Genomic DNA, 20,608 nt, shown 5'->3' on the forward strand with positions numbered 1-20,608 from the left:
GGCTTTTGTGGCTTCACCTTTTGAGTCTTGCCCTTCTTTCTTTCCTGCCAATTCTGGGCACTCCGATCTTTTGTGACCCGTTCGGTAACAGTTGTAACAAACGGTCACTTTTTCCGGGCATGATATAGCCATATGTCCCGTTTTTCGACATATAGGACAAGGCTTATCTTTGAAGCGACATTCACCCTTATGATTCTTGCCGCAGATTTTGCAACTTGGTGTTCCGCCCTTTGCATCTGATTTCTTCGTCGTTTCACTCGTTCTTGCTTTCTTGGTAGGGCTTGGATTTATGTCTTGTGCCCTTCGTTCACCCCGTTCTATACTCTTTTTCAACTCAATCTCCCTTTCCCGAGCGGCATTGACAATCTCGGTAAGGGTCTCATACTTTGAAGGGGTTATGAACTCCCTATATTCTGCGCTTAGCATGTTATGGTAGTAACAAACTTTTTGCTCTTCGTTCGTTATCAGATCGTCACAGAACTTCATTTTGTCCATAAACATCCCCGTGATCTTGTCTATGGATTCACCCTTGTGTCTGAGTTGCATGAACTCTTCCTTGATCTTGTTTATAACCGCTTTGGGGCTATGGTGTTTAAGAAACGGCGTCTTAAACTCCTCCCACGTCATGGCCTTGGCCGCTTCGTTTCCAATCTCCTTCTTTTTATTATCCCACCAGTCTTTCGCTTGACCTCTTAACTGACCCGTACCATAAGCTACGTAGTCATTCTCATCACAATGGGTTCTCTCGAATACTCCCTCGATATCGCCTATCCATCGCTGACACACGATTGGATCAACCTCCCCAGTATATATAGGTGGTTTACAAGCTATGAATTCCTTGTATGAACAAGGTTTTCGTTCCCCAGATTTTTCCTTTGCTAGATTTGAATTATCTTCTAGCTTCTTGATTCTCTCTTCTACCACTGATAAAACCGTATTTTGGATTTTATCAATGAAGTTCGACAAACTGTTTTCGATCGCCTTTCCAACCTCTTCGGCAATCACTATTCTCATTTGTTCGGTGACTCTTGGCACCGCATCACCATCACCTCCGCTTGCCATCTTTGATACTGAAATGTTTACATACATTGTTAAACATTTCATTTGTAATACATGTTTTACTTGTTTTGATTTGATCGAGTTCGTAACTTGACTCAATCATTCTTGTTTCATGCCTTTCTTGTGTTTGAGTGTGCTTACACACTCTTGATTCTATTATTCTTGTTTCATGCTTTTCTTGTGTTTGAGTGTGTTTACACACTCTTTTCCTTGCATATTTGTTCGTGAATTATTTCTATACTCCTTAAATTTTACTTAAGCAATTACTCTTACCGGATGTTGATCAAGCTTGAACCGAACATTTATTGGCAACCTTAAGCTCTGATTACCAACTTGTAAGACCCAGTTTATATTACCAGATTTAACAACCTAAAAACCATGCATTTAACGCCAAAATGACGACTTAACGAAAACTTTCATCGTTTAAACCCAAAACTAACACAACATACATGTATTGTTGTTACAAACCACATTCAAGACGGTAACTACCATTAGTTTACATAGTTTTTAAAACAAAAGTTTGGATGCGGAAGCGTTCTAAAAATGTGTGTGTTCGGTTCGACTCGCTTTCTTGATCTTCATCCTTTACTTGGGTACCTGAGAACTAACATTTTAAACAAGCATTAGTACTATCACTCTTGGAAATTTACGTATTCAAATCAGGTCCGAACACTGGTTCGAGAAAATGATCAAAACAAATTTTATCAAACAGGGCTCCACCGTAATTTACGGTGTCACCGTAAATTACGGTGGCTTCTGGACATTTGGGGCCTACCGTAACTCAGTAGGAATCCACCGTAAAAGAATTGCAGGCTACCGTAAATTACGGTACTACCGTAATTTACGGTAGACCCTGCACATAACTCCCTTGTTTAAAACGCAGTTTTCTTGCTGATTCATTATGAGTCGAAACAGCATAATTTCGCATAATTCGCTAAACGGCTGGGCTAATACTTCATACTTGTGTTTTGTTTATAACATTACTCAACTATTTCTTAATCGAGCTTGTTTACGGGAACTATCTTACACGCTAAATTACAAGACTTCTAGTTAATTGTTTGTTCTATTATCATGCATCCAATTCAAACCTTAACTCCTATAATAAGAACAAGGCTTTTAAATTTGTCTATGGTGTTCGCTACACGGCCTACACCTCATGTAATATTCGCACAATATAATAAAGTCATGCTTCGTGTTTATTACCAAAACTTGTTTGACCCGTTTAGGTGCTGAGATTAAACACCTTACGGATGCTCAATTTCATGTTTATAACTTGTTTAAGGCAATAGCCAAATTCATGACATAATGGAAATTCTTGGTCCTCATGCTTTCTTTCCTTTTAAGCAACGCATAAGGCTAATAATATGTATAATGTAATGAAACGATAAAATTTTATACCTTTAGAGCGCGCCTTTTCCTCGTGAATCCCCTCCGGCTTGCCCGCTAGAGGAACCGGACTCTTTGCCTAGAAATTCAGTTTTTAACATGTTTAGAATCATTTTCATGACCATTTTCACATCAATTATAGACCATTATCAAATCTGCGTTTTTATCCAAATTTCACATTTAATCGTTACTTAGGCATTTCAACAAACACCTAGTGGGTCAGATTTTTCTACATTCAAAAACAAGTTCGTGACTTGCGATTCAACATCTAATTTCACTATAATAGTAATTTTCATCATCTTTTCAGAACTTATTTCCTAATTTTCAGATTATGCAAAACAAGAGTTATAATTTCAGCATTAAACAAGCTTCTTAAAGTTCTCTAATCACCTACAATGGTGATTATGTAACCCTAAAATTATCATACAAGGTTATGTCAAGAAATCATCTAGGGTTTGATCCTAATCCTCATACTCCTTCTAATTTCAGCCATGCATCAACAATCAAGCTGAATTTCTCATGTTTCACAATTAACCTAGAATTTGTGATGTAACAAAATTACTGAATTTCACATACCTTTTGATCCTTACAACGAGGTGTTTACTAATATGTGATTAGAGCTCGATTTGGAACTGATTTGGGGCTTCAATTGAAGAGATTTTGCTTGAGTTAGGGTTTGGAAATGGGGATGTCGCCCCCCTGCTTGTTTCTTGATCGACCAGACTCCCAATTTGGGAGGTTTGGTTTATTTTGTTACTATTAGTAACATAACTTTGAGTTTTGACAAGTTTAGTCCCTTTAACTATGATTTTCTCTAGTTTTAATTATTTTAACCATAACATGCATTAATTCAAGACTTTGAATTTAACTAGGTTAAATTCCTAGTTGGTAAACTCTTGTTTATCTATTCTTTGAACTTTATAATATACGGGTTTATGTTTTTGGGGTGTTACATACTCGCCTCCATTAAATCCCAAATCCTCTTACGAATCACCCATTTCCAACCCTTTGGATCATCCTCTATTTCAGCCGCTTCAATCGCCATTGATTCTCGTGCTTTTGCGTCCAGACGAAGCCTCTCCGCCTCGTACAGTGGCGGAGCCAGAAAATTTTTGTTATGGTGTCGTTTTTTATGGATACTATAGTAACCCGGAGTCGAACTTTTTGGATCGGTTCGGATCTAGTCGGGTCAAATCTCATAATAAAAGTAAATATCAAGTAAAAGTACAATGTCATTGAATAAAAACACATAATAAAATTTCAAAGTCATTTGAATATATAAAAAAATGCATTTAATAGTTGCTCTGTACGCATTTTCATGTTTTGAAAACGATTCATAAAGTTTTCAGTGGCAACTTGCAAAAAAAAAAAACCTCTTTTTCATTATAACAAACAAGTGCGCGCATCATTCAAATGATTATCAAACATCCTGTTAGGTTAAACAATTGAAACAAAACCAATTAGACATGGGGCTATAATGCTCACTGGATTAGTAAAAATAAAAATTAAGCATGGACCTTTAATGATTTAAAGTATACTAATTAAATTCAAGTAACTGAGCTTAATTTTTTAAATATAAATTTGTTTATTATGTAATTCTTTGAGAAGAAAACAAAACAATGGTGTCGTTCGTAAAAAAACAATGGTGTCGCTCGAATTTTTCCTATTATATGTTATATTTGCTACACAAAATCAATGGTGTCGGATGACACCGTTGTTCAAAGTGTAGCTCCGCCACTGGCCTCGTACACGGATTCATCGAAGGAAGGTTGGGGATTATTCTTGCTGTTGTTCATTTTGAATGAATTGTTGGTTGAGTATTGGAAGAAGGAGAGTGAATTGGAGGATTGGTGTTTGATTGAAGGGCTATAGTTGAAAAATGGAGCTTAGAATGTGCAGGTCTTCATGATGGTTTGATGATGATATCTTAACTATTTAAATTATTTAAAAAAATATGTAGATATATTAACAAGTGTTATATATTGTATTTTATAATTCATAATTAATTGTAGGGCCCAATTCATATTTTAATGATTAATTACTTTTTTTATTATATTTTAATAAAAGTAAGGGGTAGTTTTGTCATTTTACATAGATTTAACGGATAAAACTAACGGACATCCACTCTAGGGACTATCCGAGTAACAAACTAACGGACATCCACTCTAGGGACTATCCGAGTAACGGACATCCACTCTAGAGACATCCACTATATGTGTTATTTTACAAAACCACAGGACTATCCATGCATTTTACTCTTTAACTAGTATTAAGCACCCCCGCGTTGCGGCGGGGGCGCACACCAATGCCACACTACTACCAGCGACCACTAACACTGAAGTTGCAGCGTGTTAATGCGAAAAAATTACACCGAAACGTTAAACATATAAAAAATAAATAAGTCGATCTAGGACCCGAGCGTTACGATGAACCTGTGAAACGGAAAAAAATAGACGACGTAAAATATTTAACCACACACGCACGTTGCGCTGTGTTAACTCGCAAAATTATTTATAGTTTTTAATTGAAATACAAATTTATCTTTAGTGGTACAACCCATTAAGCATTATCTTACAAACCATAATGCATAGACATGAATTTGTCTTTAGTGATACAACCCACTAAGCATTATGTTACAAAACCATAATGCACATATATGTTGCAAATTAATATATACTAGGACCAAGTATGAAATTTTTACAAACCACAGGGACCAACCAAGCATTTAACTCTACAAATGGGTCATGCTAATTACACACGCGAAAATAATTTTCACACCCCTAAGCGCCGCGCTATGGCCAAAGCGGGGCGCTTAGGTCGACAAAAGGTGATACGAGGTTTGACTGACTGACTGACATTGCAGAGACATAAAGGGATACGAGGTTGCAGGTGTCTCGTGAACCCTAAGCGCCGCGCTATGGCCAAAGCGCGGCGCTTCGACCCCAAATGTTCACTTTTAAAACCTGCTCAGACTCAACATTCACCATTCGGTGATTTTGTTGTTTGTCGATTTTCTTTGCTCTATTAGTTACATGTCTTGAAAAAATGATGTCGTGGTTAAGCAACTATCTTTTCGGTCAATATTCTGACGAGTCAGTTGTTCCTGATTCTTACGAGGGGACCGTTATTTCTGACTCGTATGAGAAACCGGTCTCGTCCAACTTGGGGGAGGCAGAAGTTGTATCTGGCATTCGTTATCGTGATAACACGGTGAAGCTGGATTTGAATACCCCTGTGGAGGACCCTTACGCACAACAAGGTTATTCGAATTTCGTTACGGTGGCGAGTATAGCTTTGTACAGCAGGAGTGTTATCCAAATGACAGTTACGGTTGTCAACAGAGCTTACAAGGTTATTCGAATTTCGGTTACGGTGGCGAGCAAAGCTTTGTACAGCAGGAGTGTTATCCAAACCAGAGTTACGGTTGTGAACAGAGCTTTGAACATCAAGTCTATTCGAACCTCGGTGATGATGGTGAGCCGGAGGATGTGTCTGTTGACGAGGAAGGTTGTTACCCGGTTACATTTTCGTTTGATACAACGCAGACCTTTTCGTCACGTAAAGAGTTGGTACGTTGGGTACAAGACACGGCAAAAGACAATGGTTACCTCATTGTGACTAAGAGGTTGAATAAAAGAGGAGAGAATTACAAGATTTGGTTTCAATGTACTTTTGGTGGGGAGCATAAGAGTATAGCTACACAGAGGAAAACGGGTAGCAAGAAAATAGGCTGCCCGTTCGAGATGATCGGGTTTTCAGAATCATCCGGAAGTGTTTGGAGGATCGAGGTGACGAAGGCGAAGCATAACCACACTCCTATTGAAAACTTCGAGGGTCACGCGTATGCGAGAGGGCTTTCTTCGGAGGATAAAAAACTGGTTAAGGAGTTGGCAGAGCAATATATTCCCAACCAAAGTATCTGGCGAACGCTGACAAAAAACAATCCGGCTAGAAAGCTTATTCCGAAAGATATACACAACGCTGTTCAGAAGATCAACGCCGAAAAAAATGTCGGTAAGTCTCCGATGCAAAAACTTGAAAACATTCTTCTCGAAAAAAATTACACTTATTACATGCGCACGAATGAGATATCGAACGAAGTTGAAGATGTCTTCTTTGTTCACGAAAAATCATTCACTATGTGGTGTGCCTTCCCGCATGTGCTAATGATTGACGCCACCTATAAAACGAACATGTACAACCTGCCATTTGTTCAGGTCGTAGGCATGACGTCGACAAACAAATCGTTTACGGCTGCTTGTGCGATAATTTCCGCTGAGAAGTCAGAGAACTACCTATGGGTGTTGCAGAGGATCAAGTCTATGCTGGTAGGATGTATGGAACCGCGCGTGATTTTAACAGACAGGGATTTTGCGCTAATGAACGCGTGTGAACAAGTTTTTCCAAAAGCGCATAAGTATCTTTGTCGGTTCCATATTCAACAAAATATTAATAAGAACAGCAAGAAGAAATTCTCTGACAAGGAGTGGAAAGAATTCGTACGTACATTTTGGACATTGTGCGAGTCTACGACCGAGGAAATATACATGTATAACTTGGAAAACCTTGAAGCACAGCTGAAAGAAGATGACCGTGAACATGGGTATTTCTTACATAATTATGTTCAAATTTATATAATAACAAAAACTGACTATTTACGTTTTTTTAATTTTAGAGGTTTTTGATTATTTGAAGAAATCCTGGTTGGATCCGTACCGTGAATAGTTTGTATCTTGCTGGATTAACAAAACTATCAACTTTCACCAAACTACGACCAACAGGGTTGAGGGCATGCATGCAACATTAAAAATTCACTTTCCAAGTCATCGCAACACACTGGATAAACTTGTACTGTATGTTGATCATGTTGTTGATAGACAATACGCCGAGATTAGAAGTAGCTTTGAAACAAGCCTCCGAAAAGTGATGACGCACACCAAGAATCAGCCCATGCTTGGATATATTCTCAGAAAGGTTTCAATATATGCGATTGAGCTTTTGAGTATGGAACTAAAACGTAAGGAAGACGGGTTGAGAGCCTACGGTGCAAGCTGTGGTTGCCAACTTTTTACTAGCTGTGGTTTGCCATGTGTCTGTCGTTTGGAAAAGATGGAAAATAACGGTAATTAATATTTTTGACCTTTCTCGGTATGATTTTGCCACCTAATTTGTTTTCATCCACAGGTCAGCAAATCCGGATCACACACATAGATGTGTTCTGGAAGAAGCTTGACTTCAAGCCTGCAAGGAATAACATAGAGGATATCGATGTAGACGCGGAATTTGAAAAATTGAAACAACAGATCGATCCAACACCCCCTCAAGTGAAAAGGAGTTTCTTTGAAAAGTTTCAGCAAATCCTCAATCCAGTGAACAATAACAAAAAACCACCTGCTGTTCTGAAGAAAACTCGTGGTCGCCCAACATTGAAAACGCAGGAAGAAAGAAAGGTTGAAGCCGCTAGAAAAAGCTCTTACATTCCGTCAGAAGAAACTTGGGTCGAGGCCTCAGACGATCTTCCCCGTCACAGTTCGTACATATCACCCGAAGATTCTAGAAGAGAAAATAATACCAACCCGCTCAACCTACACCCTGATTTCCCGATGATCAAGCTCGGTCCTAAGACGGATATAGCGATCCGCAACTACGCATCTCAGATTCCCAAAGTGATCCATCCATACATCGTTAGAATAAAGGACGTGAAACCAGATGGTCATTGTGGGTTTCGATCGGTGGCTGTTGGGTTAGGAGTGAAACAAAATTCATATTTGATGATCCGGAAACAACTTATAAAGGAGTTACGTATGAACAAATCGCTTTGGAGGCAGGTTTTCGATCCGGAAAACATAGGACATTATGATGCGCTGGTTAGACGGATCGATTTCAAGGGGGTGGGACGAGCAGGTATCGAAAATTACATGACGATGCCTGAGACGGGGTTTCTTATTGCCCAACGATACGGTGTGATTGTTCACACCTTCGACATTCGTGGGAGCGATACAATTTTCCCTCTGCTGGGCGGGCCAAACTAAGCTGAGCAACCTCCCCTGGTGGTTGTGGTTGTGTTCGTCAACGATGGGCATTTCATACATGTAGAGCTTGGAGGTTGTTATCCAATGCCTCCCCCAAACCTACTCTGGAGAGCGAACAAAACAGAGCGCGCAGCAGCCTGGCACACATTATACAGGGATCAGATCAACGCGTACGAAATGCTTACGTATCGTCCCCCTGACCTTAATGTAACCCCATATGTTCACGATGTATCTTAAATGTGTTTAATAATAATCACGTTTGTGTTTGTTCAATATATGCGTTACATCACGTTAAAAACCGAATGTCACCGACACGACCCAATCAGATTCAATACGCACTTGTACGACCCAAAATGACAATATACATCATAATACTACAATTAATGAAAAAATACGTCATGTTCATGTACGGTAGGCGGCTGATACACATACCACTACTCATAGGAGTCCTTATGCTTTCAAACCAAAATGATACGATATAATGGAATATGACATCACACGTAACCGATTTGATCCGGAGCTTGTAGTATAGTCCATATATATTAAAAAATGATGTATAATGGAAAAAGCGTAAAATTTAGACTATTATCGACGCGTTTGTGAATTAAAAACAATTTTAAAAAATAAAAAAAAGGACCTAAGCGCCGCGCTTTGACCTAAGCAAGCCGCTTTGGACCTCAAAGTGCCGCGCTATGGCCATAGCGGGGCGCTTCGGTCCATCGTTTAACCTGAAGCGGGGCATCTTCTCCCCCATTTCAACCACAAACATAAAAACACACACAAAGGTGCGATTTCACACACTTGAGCCGGAGATCTTCGTTTTCAAGCTTTCAAACCGCTAAAAGGTAAGATCGAACACCCTTAATCGTTTTGGTTAAATGTACATGTTGAAATTTGTGTTGATTGGGCGGGTTTTGATCGATCTGGCTGGGTTCTGTTCTTCAAAATGAAGAACCAAAGCGCCGCGCCGAGGCCAAAGCGGGGCGCTTTGGTTCATGTTTATTTTTTTATTTATTTATTATTTGTTTAATATTATTTGTTTATTATTTAAATTGTTTAATAATATTATTTGTTTATTATTTTATATTTAATATTATTTAAATTGTTTAATAATATTATTTGTTTATTATTTTATATTTAATATTATTTGTTTAATAATATTAAATTGTTTAATAATATTATTTGTTTAATATTTTATATTTAATATTATTTAAATTGTTTAATAATATTATTTGTTTATTATTTTATATTTAATATTATTTGTTTATTATTTAAATTGTTTAATAATATTATTTGTTTATTATTTTATATTTAATATTATTTAAATTGTTTAATAATATTATTTGTTTATTATTTTACATTTAATATTATTTGTTTAATAATATTAAATTGTTTAATAATATTATTTGTTTAATATTTTATATTTAATATTATTTAAATTGTTTAATAATATTATTTGTTTATTATTTTATATTTAATATTATTTGTTTATTATTTAAATTGTTTAATAATATTATTTGTTTATTATTTTATATTTACTATTATTTGTTTATTATTTAAATTGTTTAATAATATTATTTGTTTATTATTTAATATTATTATTTGTTTAATATTATTTGTTTAATATTATTTATTTAATATTATTATTTGTTTATTTAATATTATTATTTGTTTGTTTAATATTATTTGTTTAATATCATTATTTGTTTATTATTTAAATTGTTTAATAATATTATTTGTTTATTGTTTTATATTTAATATTATTTGTTTATTATTTAAATTGTTTAAATAATATTATTTATTTATTATATTTTCAACGTGCAGAGATGGATTCCTCCGATGACGAGATTGAGCATATGGAGGCTGAGGGAGAGGTGGGGGACGAGGGAGAGCCGCCATGTCCGTACCTGCAGTTTCCGCAGGGGTCACGGGCGAGGGGGAGATGCGCTAGGTTGCGCACCATAGAGATTGGGGGGCATGTAGGGATAGACTGGGAGCTGCTGACTACCGTGGGAGAGGTCGAGCGGGCGCGTGATATGGTCGCGCCTATTTGAGTTAGCGATGGAGGACTCGTACCCTGAGCTTGCGGTCGAGTTTCTTTCTACGTTTACATACGCGCCGCATCCGGCGGATTACGTGGAGGACCCGGATTTTCCAGTCCACGAGGTTACATTCCGTCTCGCCGGTCAGGAGTTTCAGATGAGTGTGCGGCAGTTTGTTGTCCTTACAGGTTTGTACACAGAGCCTGAGCTCGATACTGATTTATATACGCAGGCGGTTACGATGATGGACAGGCAGACGCTTATCAGTTTCTGGAGGGCCATTTCCAGGGTTCCCTTTGGGAAATCCTGGCAAAAGGCCACCACCATTAGAGACCCCTTGTACCGATACCTGCACCATGTTATCGCGTCATCTATCGCACCGCGGGGTACCAGCAGGGAGAAGGTCAACCTCAGTGACCTTTTCTTTCTATATTGCCTCATTCGCCGCCAGCCCTGCGATCTAGCAGCCTGCCTGGCAGATTACTTTGCCACAGCATACCACCGGCAGCTCCGCAGGCAGCTGCACACTGGCTCATACATCACCGCCATTGCACGCTCGCTAGGGATCGTGCCCGAGCATGATCCGCTGCTGTCCGATCCGATCCCGTCATCCAGGTTGGGCCGCGCGTCAGTATCTAGCATGCAGATCACCCGTACCTTTGATGTTGGTCTGAGGTTCAAGGGTCGTGACGGGCTGATTTGGCAGCCGAAGGTCATCCCGGTTGTTATTGAGGTGAGGCCTGGAGTGTTAGTCCCTCCTCATGTTCAGGAGGCCGCTCAGCAGGCTCAGCTACAGGCTCTGGGCCTCGATCAGCCTCAGGATCCGGCTCAGGAGGAGCAAGTCGAGGAGATCCCGTTACCACCAGTTCAGCCAGCTCCTGAGCCGCCACAGTACCCGCAGCACGTTTACGCTGACCTGCCTCCGGCAGCGCGTGAGGTGGCTCGGGACTTCGACCGGCGCCTCAGACGTCAGGGCGCACGCATTGACTGGATCGTCGAGACGCTCGTTGATCTACGAGAGCTCGCTGGGTTGCCTCCACTTCCCCTCCCACCGTCCCCACCGCACGAGGATTAGTACCTTACTTTGTTTGTTTAGTGTTTTGTTATGTATTATGTACTCAGTTGTACCTTTTTGTTTTGTATTGTATGTACAAACTGATATACATATATATATATATATTGCAATTAATCTTCTATTTACATTACGTTGGTTTTGGATTGTTTACGTTTGATTCTTATGGCTTTCTGTACATTTTATTTAACGTGTTCGTTTAATTTAACAAAATAAACAACGTTAAGAACTTATATTATACACATTCTATAAAAATAATGACGTAATTATAAAACAACTATGAATTATATGTAATAAAACTAAAATAAAAATTTTTCCTCCAAAATCTCTACCAAACTAATTCAACCAAAAATCCCTACCAAACTAACCCACATCAACCCACATCCCATCTGTTTAAAAAAAACATTCAAAGCGTCGCGCTATGGCCAAAGCGGGGCGCTTTGGTCTTGGTCAACAGACAAGGACTGACAGAAGTCAGTCCTTGTCACCAAAGCGCCCCGCTTTGGCCATAGCGCGGCGCTTTGGATGTGCAAAAAGACAAAAGGCGTGTGCGAATAGACCCAGCCCTACAAATTAACAACCATCTAAAGCACATAATACTCACAAAGCTCAAAGTAGAACAATAGGAAGCATACTAATGTTACAAATTAACAACCACCTAAAACACATAATACTCACAAAGCTCAAAGTACAACAATAGGAAACATACTGATGTTACAAATTAATAATATATAAATATAAATAAGAGTTAATTGCTCGGATGGTCCTTGTGGTTTCAATATTTTTCATGTTTAGTCCCCACCTTTTGAAAATAGCAGGTATGCTCCCTATGGTTTGTTATTTTGTTACTCGAATAGTCCCTGAGTAGATGTCAGTTAGTTTAAAATAGCAGGTATGCTCCCTATGGTTTGTCATTTTGTTACTCGGATAGTCCCCGGAGTAAATGTTGGGAGACTATCCGAGTAACAAAATGACAAACCATAGGGAGCATACATGCTATTTTCAAAATGTGAGGACTAAACGTGAAAAAACGTGAAACCACAGGAACCATCCGAGCAATTAACTCTATAAATAACTTCTCGAAAGTTATAGGTCGGTTTTAAATATAGCCTTAAAATAATATAATTATGGTCAACAAAACTCGCTCTATCAAATTTTAAAAAAAAAACCCAAATCCCTCCGTATTCAAAACCCTAATTTTCTCACCAGCGATCTTGAATGGCGACAATCAATCTAAGAAAGGGAAACACGAGGCTTCCACCGGAAGTAAACCGAGTCCTGTACGTACGCAACTTGCCATTCAACATCACATCGGAAGAGATGTACGATATCTTCGGAAAATACGGTGCAATTCGCCAGATACGTATCGGAACCAACAAGGACACACGAGGTACCGCTTTTGTGGTCTACGAAGACATATACGATGCGAAAACAGCAGTGGATCATCTTTCAGGTTTCAACGTTGCGAATAGGTATTTGATTGTGTTGTATTATCAGCATGCGAAGATGAGTAAGAAGTTTGATCAGAAGAAGAAAGAGGAAGAGCTTACTAAGCTTCAGGAGAAGTACGGGGTTACTGCTAAAGATCTCAAGTGAGTTTGTATGTTATTATTGTTTCATCGGTTTTTAGGGCTTTTAATTGTAATTCTAGCTGTAAACTTGCGAATCGATGAATTTTAATACTATAATCTTTTTTTTCTGAGTTTAAAGCAGTGCAATTTGAGCATATTGGTGTACTGATATCTTTTTTTTTTCTGAGTTTAAAGATCTCAACCTTGTTCTGTACATTTTTTTTCCTTCATGTTCTCACCTCTGGTGAGAGAGAAATGAGACTAGTTCAGTAAAATGAATGTTGATTGGAATGGACTTTAGGCAAATCTAATACAACTTTTGGCCACCGGTCCCTAGCCTTCTTTGTTATCTTCGTATAATGTGGTGGTTTATTAAGACGTATGTAAATACTGAAGATGCATAAATAACATCTAAAAGAGCAAGTGGACTTGACTGTTGGTAAATGAGCAACAAACTTAAAACTTTTCCCCACTACATTTAATCAAGTTGATAATGGTGTATGTTGGTCTTGCAAAGCAACTAGAAATAATGATTGATCTTGTGATTTAAATATATGTAATGCTTGAATCACCGTCATCGATAAAATACCATTTGTGACTTGTTCATGCCGGTTTCTATATCCATATATGTTTAGATGACTTTGATTTAGAACCTACATATTAAAAAGTAACAACTATTGTTTTACTTATTATAACTCAAATCCCAAACTTGCAAACCAAACATGTCCTTAGCATCGTAAAGTTGATCAAATGCGTCTTCTACAACCATAAGAACTTTTTTTTAACAAATTGAGTCCCTAGTTAACATCGTACATGTTGCAGTTTGATTGCTTCTAAGACTAGAAGGTATGGGGGCCGGCTGAGGCCCGGCTAGGACCGGCGCCGGTCCCCCACACCGCCCCCCTCCCTCCCGTCCCGTCCTCACCAGCAGCCCACAGCCGAACTCGCCGGGCCTCCTTCTCCTTCCTTCTCTCACATATACCTATACATACATACATATATATACACAAAGGGGTTCATCCCCCACCCCCTAGGTCCATCCCCTCCAAGCCACTCCTACGTGGCGGTGACGTGGCAGCCCATCCTTGGAGGACTTGCCTCCTCCATACCTTCTAGTCTAACTGTCACGTGTCAAATCCATGCATCTGCTAATCTGGGTTGTGTTTTATATTTATTGCAAACAAATGTAGCAAAAAGAGAGAATGGTTCAACTGGATTGGAGTTGCTCGAAGTGTACTTATAATGTAGAAATTATAAAAACCTTCTAAAGTAGTATATTTAAATATCTAGTTGGTTATTGATTTTTATCACAATTAACACCTTCATTCATTGTTTTTTAAAAAATGGATTAAAAAAATGTTGGCGGGTCAACTAGACCCGACCTGATTCAAAACAATTCAATTCTCACTGAAAATGACGCGTCTCGAACCAAGCTTTCCCACACACCTTGCTTCCTACCAAACAACAAATTGTTTCACACTTTGATATGCACAAGTTAGAGTATGAACCTCACTCAATAAACGTTGTATGATATCGATCTATCAATTTTGTCTCGCATTTAGTGAAAACAAAAACCACAGCAGATAAAGTACAATTTGTATAATTGTATGATTCAAGAGTTTTTCAAACTTGATAAAGCATCCTTTGTTGCAGCAGATATAACAGCATCTGAGGCATTAGGCAGGTAATAATATTTTCCTGGTAAAGTAATAAACCAAATATCAGCCATGAACCAGATTATAATCTTATACAACAATTTAGTGGCGAGAAATCATACCTTGGGCGACTCGTGCAATCTCTTTAGCAAAACCAGTTGAAACGAACTTATTTTCTGTGTCAATGACAAGGAGTGACATTCCTGCTTTGTAAATTTTGCCAGCCACTTCAAGTATCTCATCCTATAAATGTTACACAACAGAATGAATCAATATCCAATTATGTTTAGTTTGTGCATTTCGGTGAATAAATGAAATAACCTTCAACTCTTGAGAAGAAGGCCTGGGTGCATCGGAAGCCATTTCAGGATCGTTGGATCTTTTGAGTGAAATATTTGCTCTACCATCAGTTATAGCTACAATCATTATACGCCCGACATCTCCACTTTTCTCTGCATTCATCCCAACCCGAACAGCCTGACCAGATTCCAAATAAAGATTCAAATAGATAGATAAACAAGTAATTTCATCCCGTTTTTATGAATGGGTTGAATCGGGTAGTACTTGCCTCTTAACAAGTCAAATGGGTAATAAAACTATCAAGCCGCTAAAAAGGAAACATGTCAAATAGGTTGAAAGTTGTCCAAGTTGTATTTTTAACGCATAATTTAATAAATTTACCGTGGTGAGTCCATGAGCAAGGGGAGACCCTCCACCACAAGGAAGCCTCTCTAACCGTTTCCTAGCCATAGAGATGGATCTAGAAGGTGGCAAAAGAACTTCTGCAGCATCTCCACGAAAAGGAATAATGGCAACCTAAGTTTTACACAAGTGAAAGAAAAAAAAAATCATGTTATTGTAACACATAAGTCATAATAAGAAGGGTTGCAAAGAACAAGGAAGTGTTATATTGTAAATTACATAATTACCTGATCTCTGCTTGTATAGCTCTCCGCTAATAGTTTAAGTGCTGCACCTTTTGCATTCTGCATTCGATTTAATGCCATGCTTCCACTAGCATCAACCACAAATATAACCTGTCACGTGAAAAAAGAATTGTGTTACAAAAGAAGGCGATTTCAAGGTTCATCAAAAAGTACATTTACTTTTATTTGTTTGTAACCCGATGAACATCGAGATAGGCTACAAAACTGTAGCCATAAGGTACTTAACTTACCAGTGCTCCTGCTTTACGGGCCATTCTTTTAGCTCGCATATCCGTTTTCTCTACAAAAACCTTTCTAGTCTTTTGTATGTCTTGTTCCCTACGCAATCTTTGATACGGTGCAGCTGCTCTTAATGTTGCATCAACAGCCAATCGTTTCACCGGACCCTGTTTGATATCAACATATACGGTTTACAGTTTACTAAAATAAAAAAAAAGCCCACAATTATGAGAACCTGTCGAATCTCTTACCTTGGGAAGCATTGGTTTAATATATCGACCTCTATCCTCTGAGAAAATTACATTCTTAGCCCTCCCGGCTTTCCCCTTTCTTCTCTGTGCTTGTTGTGCAAAGAAGAGAAGTTTCTCATCCACGAAACCCCCTTCGGCATCGATAATAAATTCTTCCGGTATTTGATCTTGCTGTTCATTCTCCTGATCATTTTCATCATCTTCGTTATCTTCTTCTTCTTCTTCTTGCTGTTAGTACAACAAAGCTCTCGTTATTAGCATATGCCCGAATTGGCAACAAGTTTATAGATTAATAAGAAAAATAATTTGATCATATTAGGTTTATTTAAAGTTTAGCGTTTAGACCTCTTCATTCTCTTCTTGGTTCTCGGAATCCTGACTTTGCGGTGGCGGTGGAGGGGGCGGCGGCTGTTGTTGTTGCTGGTCCGGTGGGGTCTCGTTAAATATTGAACGAGGAAGAATTACGAGTTCTACCTGTCATTACATAGCTAGAAAGTTAAATGGTGAAATTTAACCACACCTTTTTACAAGTCCAAAATAAGATACTTACAGCTTTCTTTAGGTCATCCACGTTGACTTTATCACGACCTTCAAAAGCAGCCAAACATTTGGCAACACGTGCGGCATATAGCTCAGCCCTGTGCCCCTGTAAAGCCCTCAAAAGTTCGTTTCCGTTATCTCTGTTCAGTTATCTCTGTTTTATCCAATTTTTAATTATCTATTTCATTATTTACTTTTTAGTGATTATATTTCGAAATGCTTTATCATCGGGAGACGTGCAATACTAAGAGTAAGACGTATTCAACCTGGCAACCGCCACGAAGAGCTTCCATGACCAGGTATTTTAGTTGCTCTCGACTAACAGTTACGTCCTTCAAATACTCCCGTGCCAAAATAATCTGTAAGAATGTTTTATAACATATTTAACTATCATTTAACGCACAATTTCGCCACAGATATTATTATTACAACTATTTCTGCAACATTATGATAGGATCACATTACCTGAGTCTTTGCAGAGTCTGTTTCTTCCTCCATCATTTTAAAAACGTCATTACTTTGTTCTTGAAACTGTGTCGCAATCCCTACAGCCGCAACACGATCCTCAAAACTCATTGGAAGATCTGCACTGCAGAACCGAGATTTCATTGGTAGAAACGTATAAAGGCCAACAAATTCTTGTAATATTTTTATGTAAGCGAGTATAAGAAGTCTACCTCAAATTAATTGCAATACGGTCCAGTAAATGTTCACGTACAGCACCCTCTTCTGGATTATAAGTAGCAATTAACAACGGTTTGCACGGGTGGCGAAAGCTGATTCCTTCTCTTTCAACAATATTAACACCGTCAGTCAACACATTAAGAAGCAAGTTACTTATGCCCTCATCCAGTAAGTTGATTTCATCAACATAAAGAACTCCTCTATGTGCTTCAGCCAAAAGACCTGGCTGGAATACGGTGGTTCCGGTTTTGACAGATTCTTCAACGTCAACAGATCCAATCAATCGATCTTCTGTAACACCAAGTGGAATCTGCACAAACGGTGATCTGACTACTTGAGTCTTGATGTTACCAGAAGAGTCATATTCCACTTTTTCAGCAAGCCCGTCTTCCCACCTTCAAAAATTATAAATAAAACAAAGTTTAGGTTAGACATGAAGATTGCTAAAGGATTATGTGAATGTATAGCATCAACTGATTATAAAATGAGATATAAGTTAATGTATTTAAACATTGTCAAGATTTGGTAACCTTACTCTTCAGGACAGGCTGGATCAGCATTTGAAAACGATCCAACAACTACCTCAATAGGAGGCAGAATGGCATGTAACCCGCGTGCCATAACAGTTTTGGCCGTTCCTCTTTTTCCGCAGATTGCAATCCCTCCAATCTCACGGTCAATAGCCCCGAGTAAAAGAGCAGTTTTAATAGCATCCTGTTAGATGAGCTACTCTCAGTAAACTATATGAACATTGCACCGGCTAGAGAATAGGGGTTTACATGGTCCGGTTCGGCCAGTTTTGAGAAAATATATGAGCACATCGATAAAGGTACATGATACGTGCCAAAGTCTAGTCAACCTACACATACACCACTTTATCCACAATCTTTACACGTTGCCATGCATCATCCTTTAATGCAACTTTTTATTTGTTTTGTGTTAGTTATTTTATAAACCTCTAGAGTAGTGGTAGTCATGTTCTTATTAACTTCCATTTCAGTTATTCCCTTATGTAGCCTATAAAAGGCATTGCAAGTTTATCAATGGAGGATAGCAGAAAATTGAAGAAAAAAATAGTCTCTTCTTTATCTTGTGTTCTTAGAGCTTGACCCCCTCTAAGGGTTATCTATCTTGGGAGATTGACCATCTCGAATTGGTCTCTATCAGTACATTTATAAAAAAACTAAAGTGAACCAGCTGGGTTCGTTTTGCCAGCTGCTTCCAGACCGTGAAAACCAGGTTTCCAACCAAGTTAGCTCGGTTTGGACGGTTCGGGCGATTTCAATGGTTTCTGAACACCCCTACCAGGGAGTATGAAATCATCTAAAAAAAGTAACTGGTGTATTTTGTATTCCAATTCACCGTCCACATAACAGGAAAGTAGGGTAGTGTTCGTTTCATTGAATGGAACGACTAAATCTAAATTACCCGGTTCACCTCCTTGTTTTTGGATACAAGATAGGTATGTCATTTTACATTCCAATTCCGTTGATAATTATTATACCCACCAAACACATCATGGGATTTCAAAGGAATTCTTTAATATCCAATTCCATTACACTCCAGGAAACGAACTCTACCTAACTTGTGTTAACTGTTGTAAATTCACATGTCTAAGTTAATAATATGCTACACTGTATGATGCATATAATATATTGTCAAAGCTGACGAAGAGTGATTCAGAATCTAAACTAAAACCATTATTCCTAATTTCATTTACAATCTACAACATCCATAAGAAAATGAAAATGAAAATGCAAATGCAAATAAATAAATAAGTAAAATTCAAAATGAGAAAGACCTACTTGTCCAACTACTGCGGCGAGTGGAAAGTACTGTCTGCCATAAGGAGTGACGGTGGAATCAACTCCGACAGAGAGAGTGGCGGCGCCATTGTTGGATTCAAGAGTTGCTGATGCACGAATGCGGAATCGATGGATGTTGTTGTTGTGTTTGATCTTGAGGGAGTTGGTAGAAAGGGTGCGTAAATTGAAGGGGAATATGAAGGGAGTGTGGATGAAAGGAGGGTTTGATTGTGTAGAAGAATCGCCACTAATAGACGCTGGAGATTGCAGAAGCGCCATTGAAGAAGAGTGAAAGGGGGAGAGAAGCATTCAGCTTTCTCTTCTTATCTGGTTGGATTACCGTTATCCATACCCACTTTCCCTGTCTTGCTATAATTATCATATTATTTTTTTGGGGTTTGTATTATACTAGTTAATGCCATCGCCCGCGTTGCGGGGCGATGGCCGAATAATTCTCAATCAATTAAAAAAAACACTATTATAGTTTTGTTAGGAAAAAAAAAACTAAAACGATGACAAGACCGTAGCTCTGAGCTCAGGGCAAAACTGTAGCTTGTAAGGATTAATGAGCGAGTTTTAGTAAGCTCCTTGACATGAAAAAAAATTAAATCCAGTCAACTAATATAAAAAAAACACTTTTATAGTTTTGCTAAAAAACTAAAACGATAGCAATACTGTAATTTGAACTAAGGGCAAAGTTGTATTTGTTGACTTGGGTAAAATCGTAATTTGGCAAAAGTTAAAGTGATGACAATACTATAAATTTGAACCGGAGACAAAATCGTAATATAACTTTGCACTAAGGACAAAATCGTAATTTTAAGCTGGGGAAAAAACTATATTTTTAATTTGAACTGAGGGCAAAATCGTAATTTTGAATAGGGGGCAAAAGCATAGTTTTATTTTGAACCGGGCAAAAACATAATTTTAAACTGAAGGCGAAATCATAATTTTTTAAACGGGGCGAAAATGCAAAGTCGTCATTTGTCGTCATTTTCAGTTTGGGACAAAAGTAAAAAATTATTTTGAACTGCGACCAAAATTGTAATTGTAATATGGGGATAAAATCATAATTTTGAACCGAGGGCAAAATCGTAATTTTGAGCGAGTGATAAAAATATAATTCTATTTTGAGCTGGAGTAAAAACGTAATTTTATTTTAAATTAAGGACGAAACCGTAATTTTAAAACGAATATAAAACAATAAAATTGTTGGTCGAATGGGGAAGTGTCACGCAACACTATTCCCCTACCTGGTTTTTGTATATGTAGAGAATTATATACAAAAAATAATAAAATACAAGTTTGATACATAATAATAACAAGAGTAAACTGCCATTTTGGT

General features: G+C 38.1%; 2 protein-coding genes and 1 long non-coding RNA gene across 3 annotated transcripts; 1 reads left to right on the forward strand and 2 right to left on the reverse strand.

Annotated features, from left to right (window-relative positions):
• Window positions 1-1,473: 1,473 nt before the first annotated feature.
• Window positions 1,474-3,167, reverse strand: LOC110906108. The gene is made up of 3 exons (XR_002573668.2): window positions 3,022-3,167; window positions 2,458-2,524; window positions 1,474-1,663 (listed from the first exon to the last, which is right to left on the reverse strand). It is a non-coding gene; the product is annotated as an uncharacterized LOC110906108 (long non-coding RNA).
• Window positions 3,168-12,713: 9,546 nt separating this feature from the next.
• On the forward strand, window positions 12,714-13,317 carry LOC110904388 (splicing factor 3B subunit 6-like protein). Its single transcript, XM_022150243.2, has one exon. It carries the CDS (start codon window positions 12,810-12,812, stop codon window positions 13,185-13,187), a length of 378 nt encoding a protein of 125 aa, XP_022005935.1. The 5' UTR covers window positions 12,714-12,809; the 3' UTR covers window positions 13,188-13,317.
• Window positions 13,318-14,649: 1,332 nt separating this feature from the next.
• LOC110904389 (magnesium-chelatase subunit ChlD, chloroplastic) lies at window positions 14,650-19,635 on the reverse strand. The gene is made up of 14 exons (XM_022150244.2): window positions 19,264-19,635; window positions 17,994-18,172; window positions 17,452-17,853; window positions 17,240-17,363; window positions 17,041-17,133; window positions 16,785-16,880; window positions 16,580-16,708; window positions 16,235-16,462; window positions 15,995-16,150; window positions 15,747-15,854; window positions 15,499-15,633; window positions 15,139-15,294; window positions 14,940-15,060; window positions 14,650-14,860 (listed from the first exon to the last, which is right to left on the reverse strand). The coding sequence occupies exons 1-14, from the start codon at window positions 19,570-19,572 to the stop codon at window positions 14,775-14,777; spliced, it is 2,322 nt and encodes a 773-aa protein (XP_022005936.1). The 5' UTR covers window positions 19,573-19,635; the 3' UTR covers window positions 14,650-14,774.
• Window positions 19,636-20,608: the final 973 nt, after the last annotated feature.

The sequence above is a fragment of the Helianthus annuus genome, chromosome 14, assembly GCF_002127325.2.
Source record: "Helianthus annuus cultivar XRQ/B chromosome 14, HanXRQr2.0-SUNRISE, whole genome shotgun sequence".
In the NCBI taxonomy this organism is placed as follows: domain Eukaryota; kingdom Viridiplantae; phylum Streptophyta; class Magnoliopsida; order Asterales; family Asteraceae; genus Helianthus; species Helianthus annuus.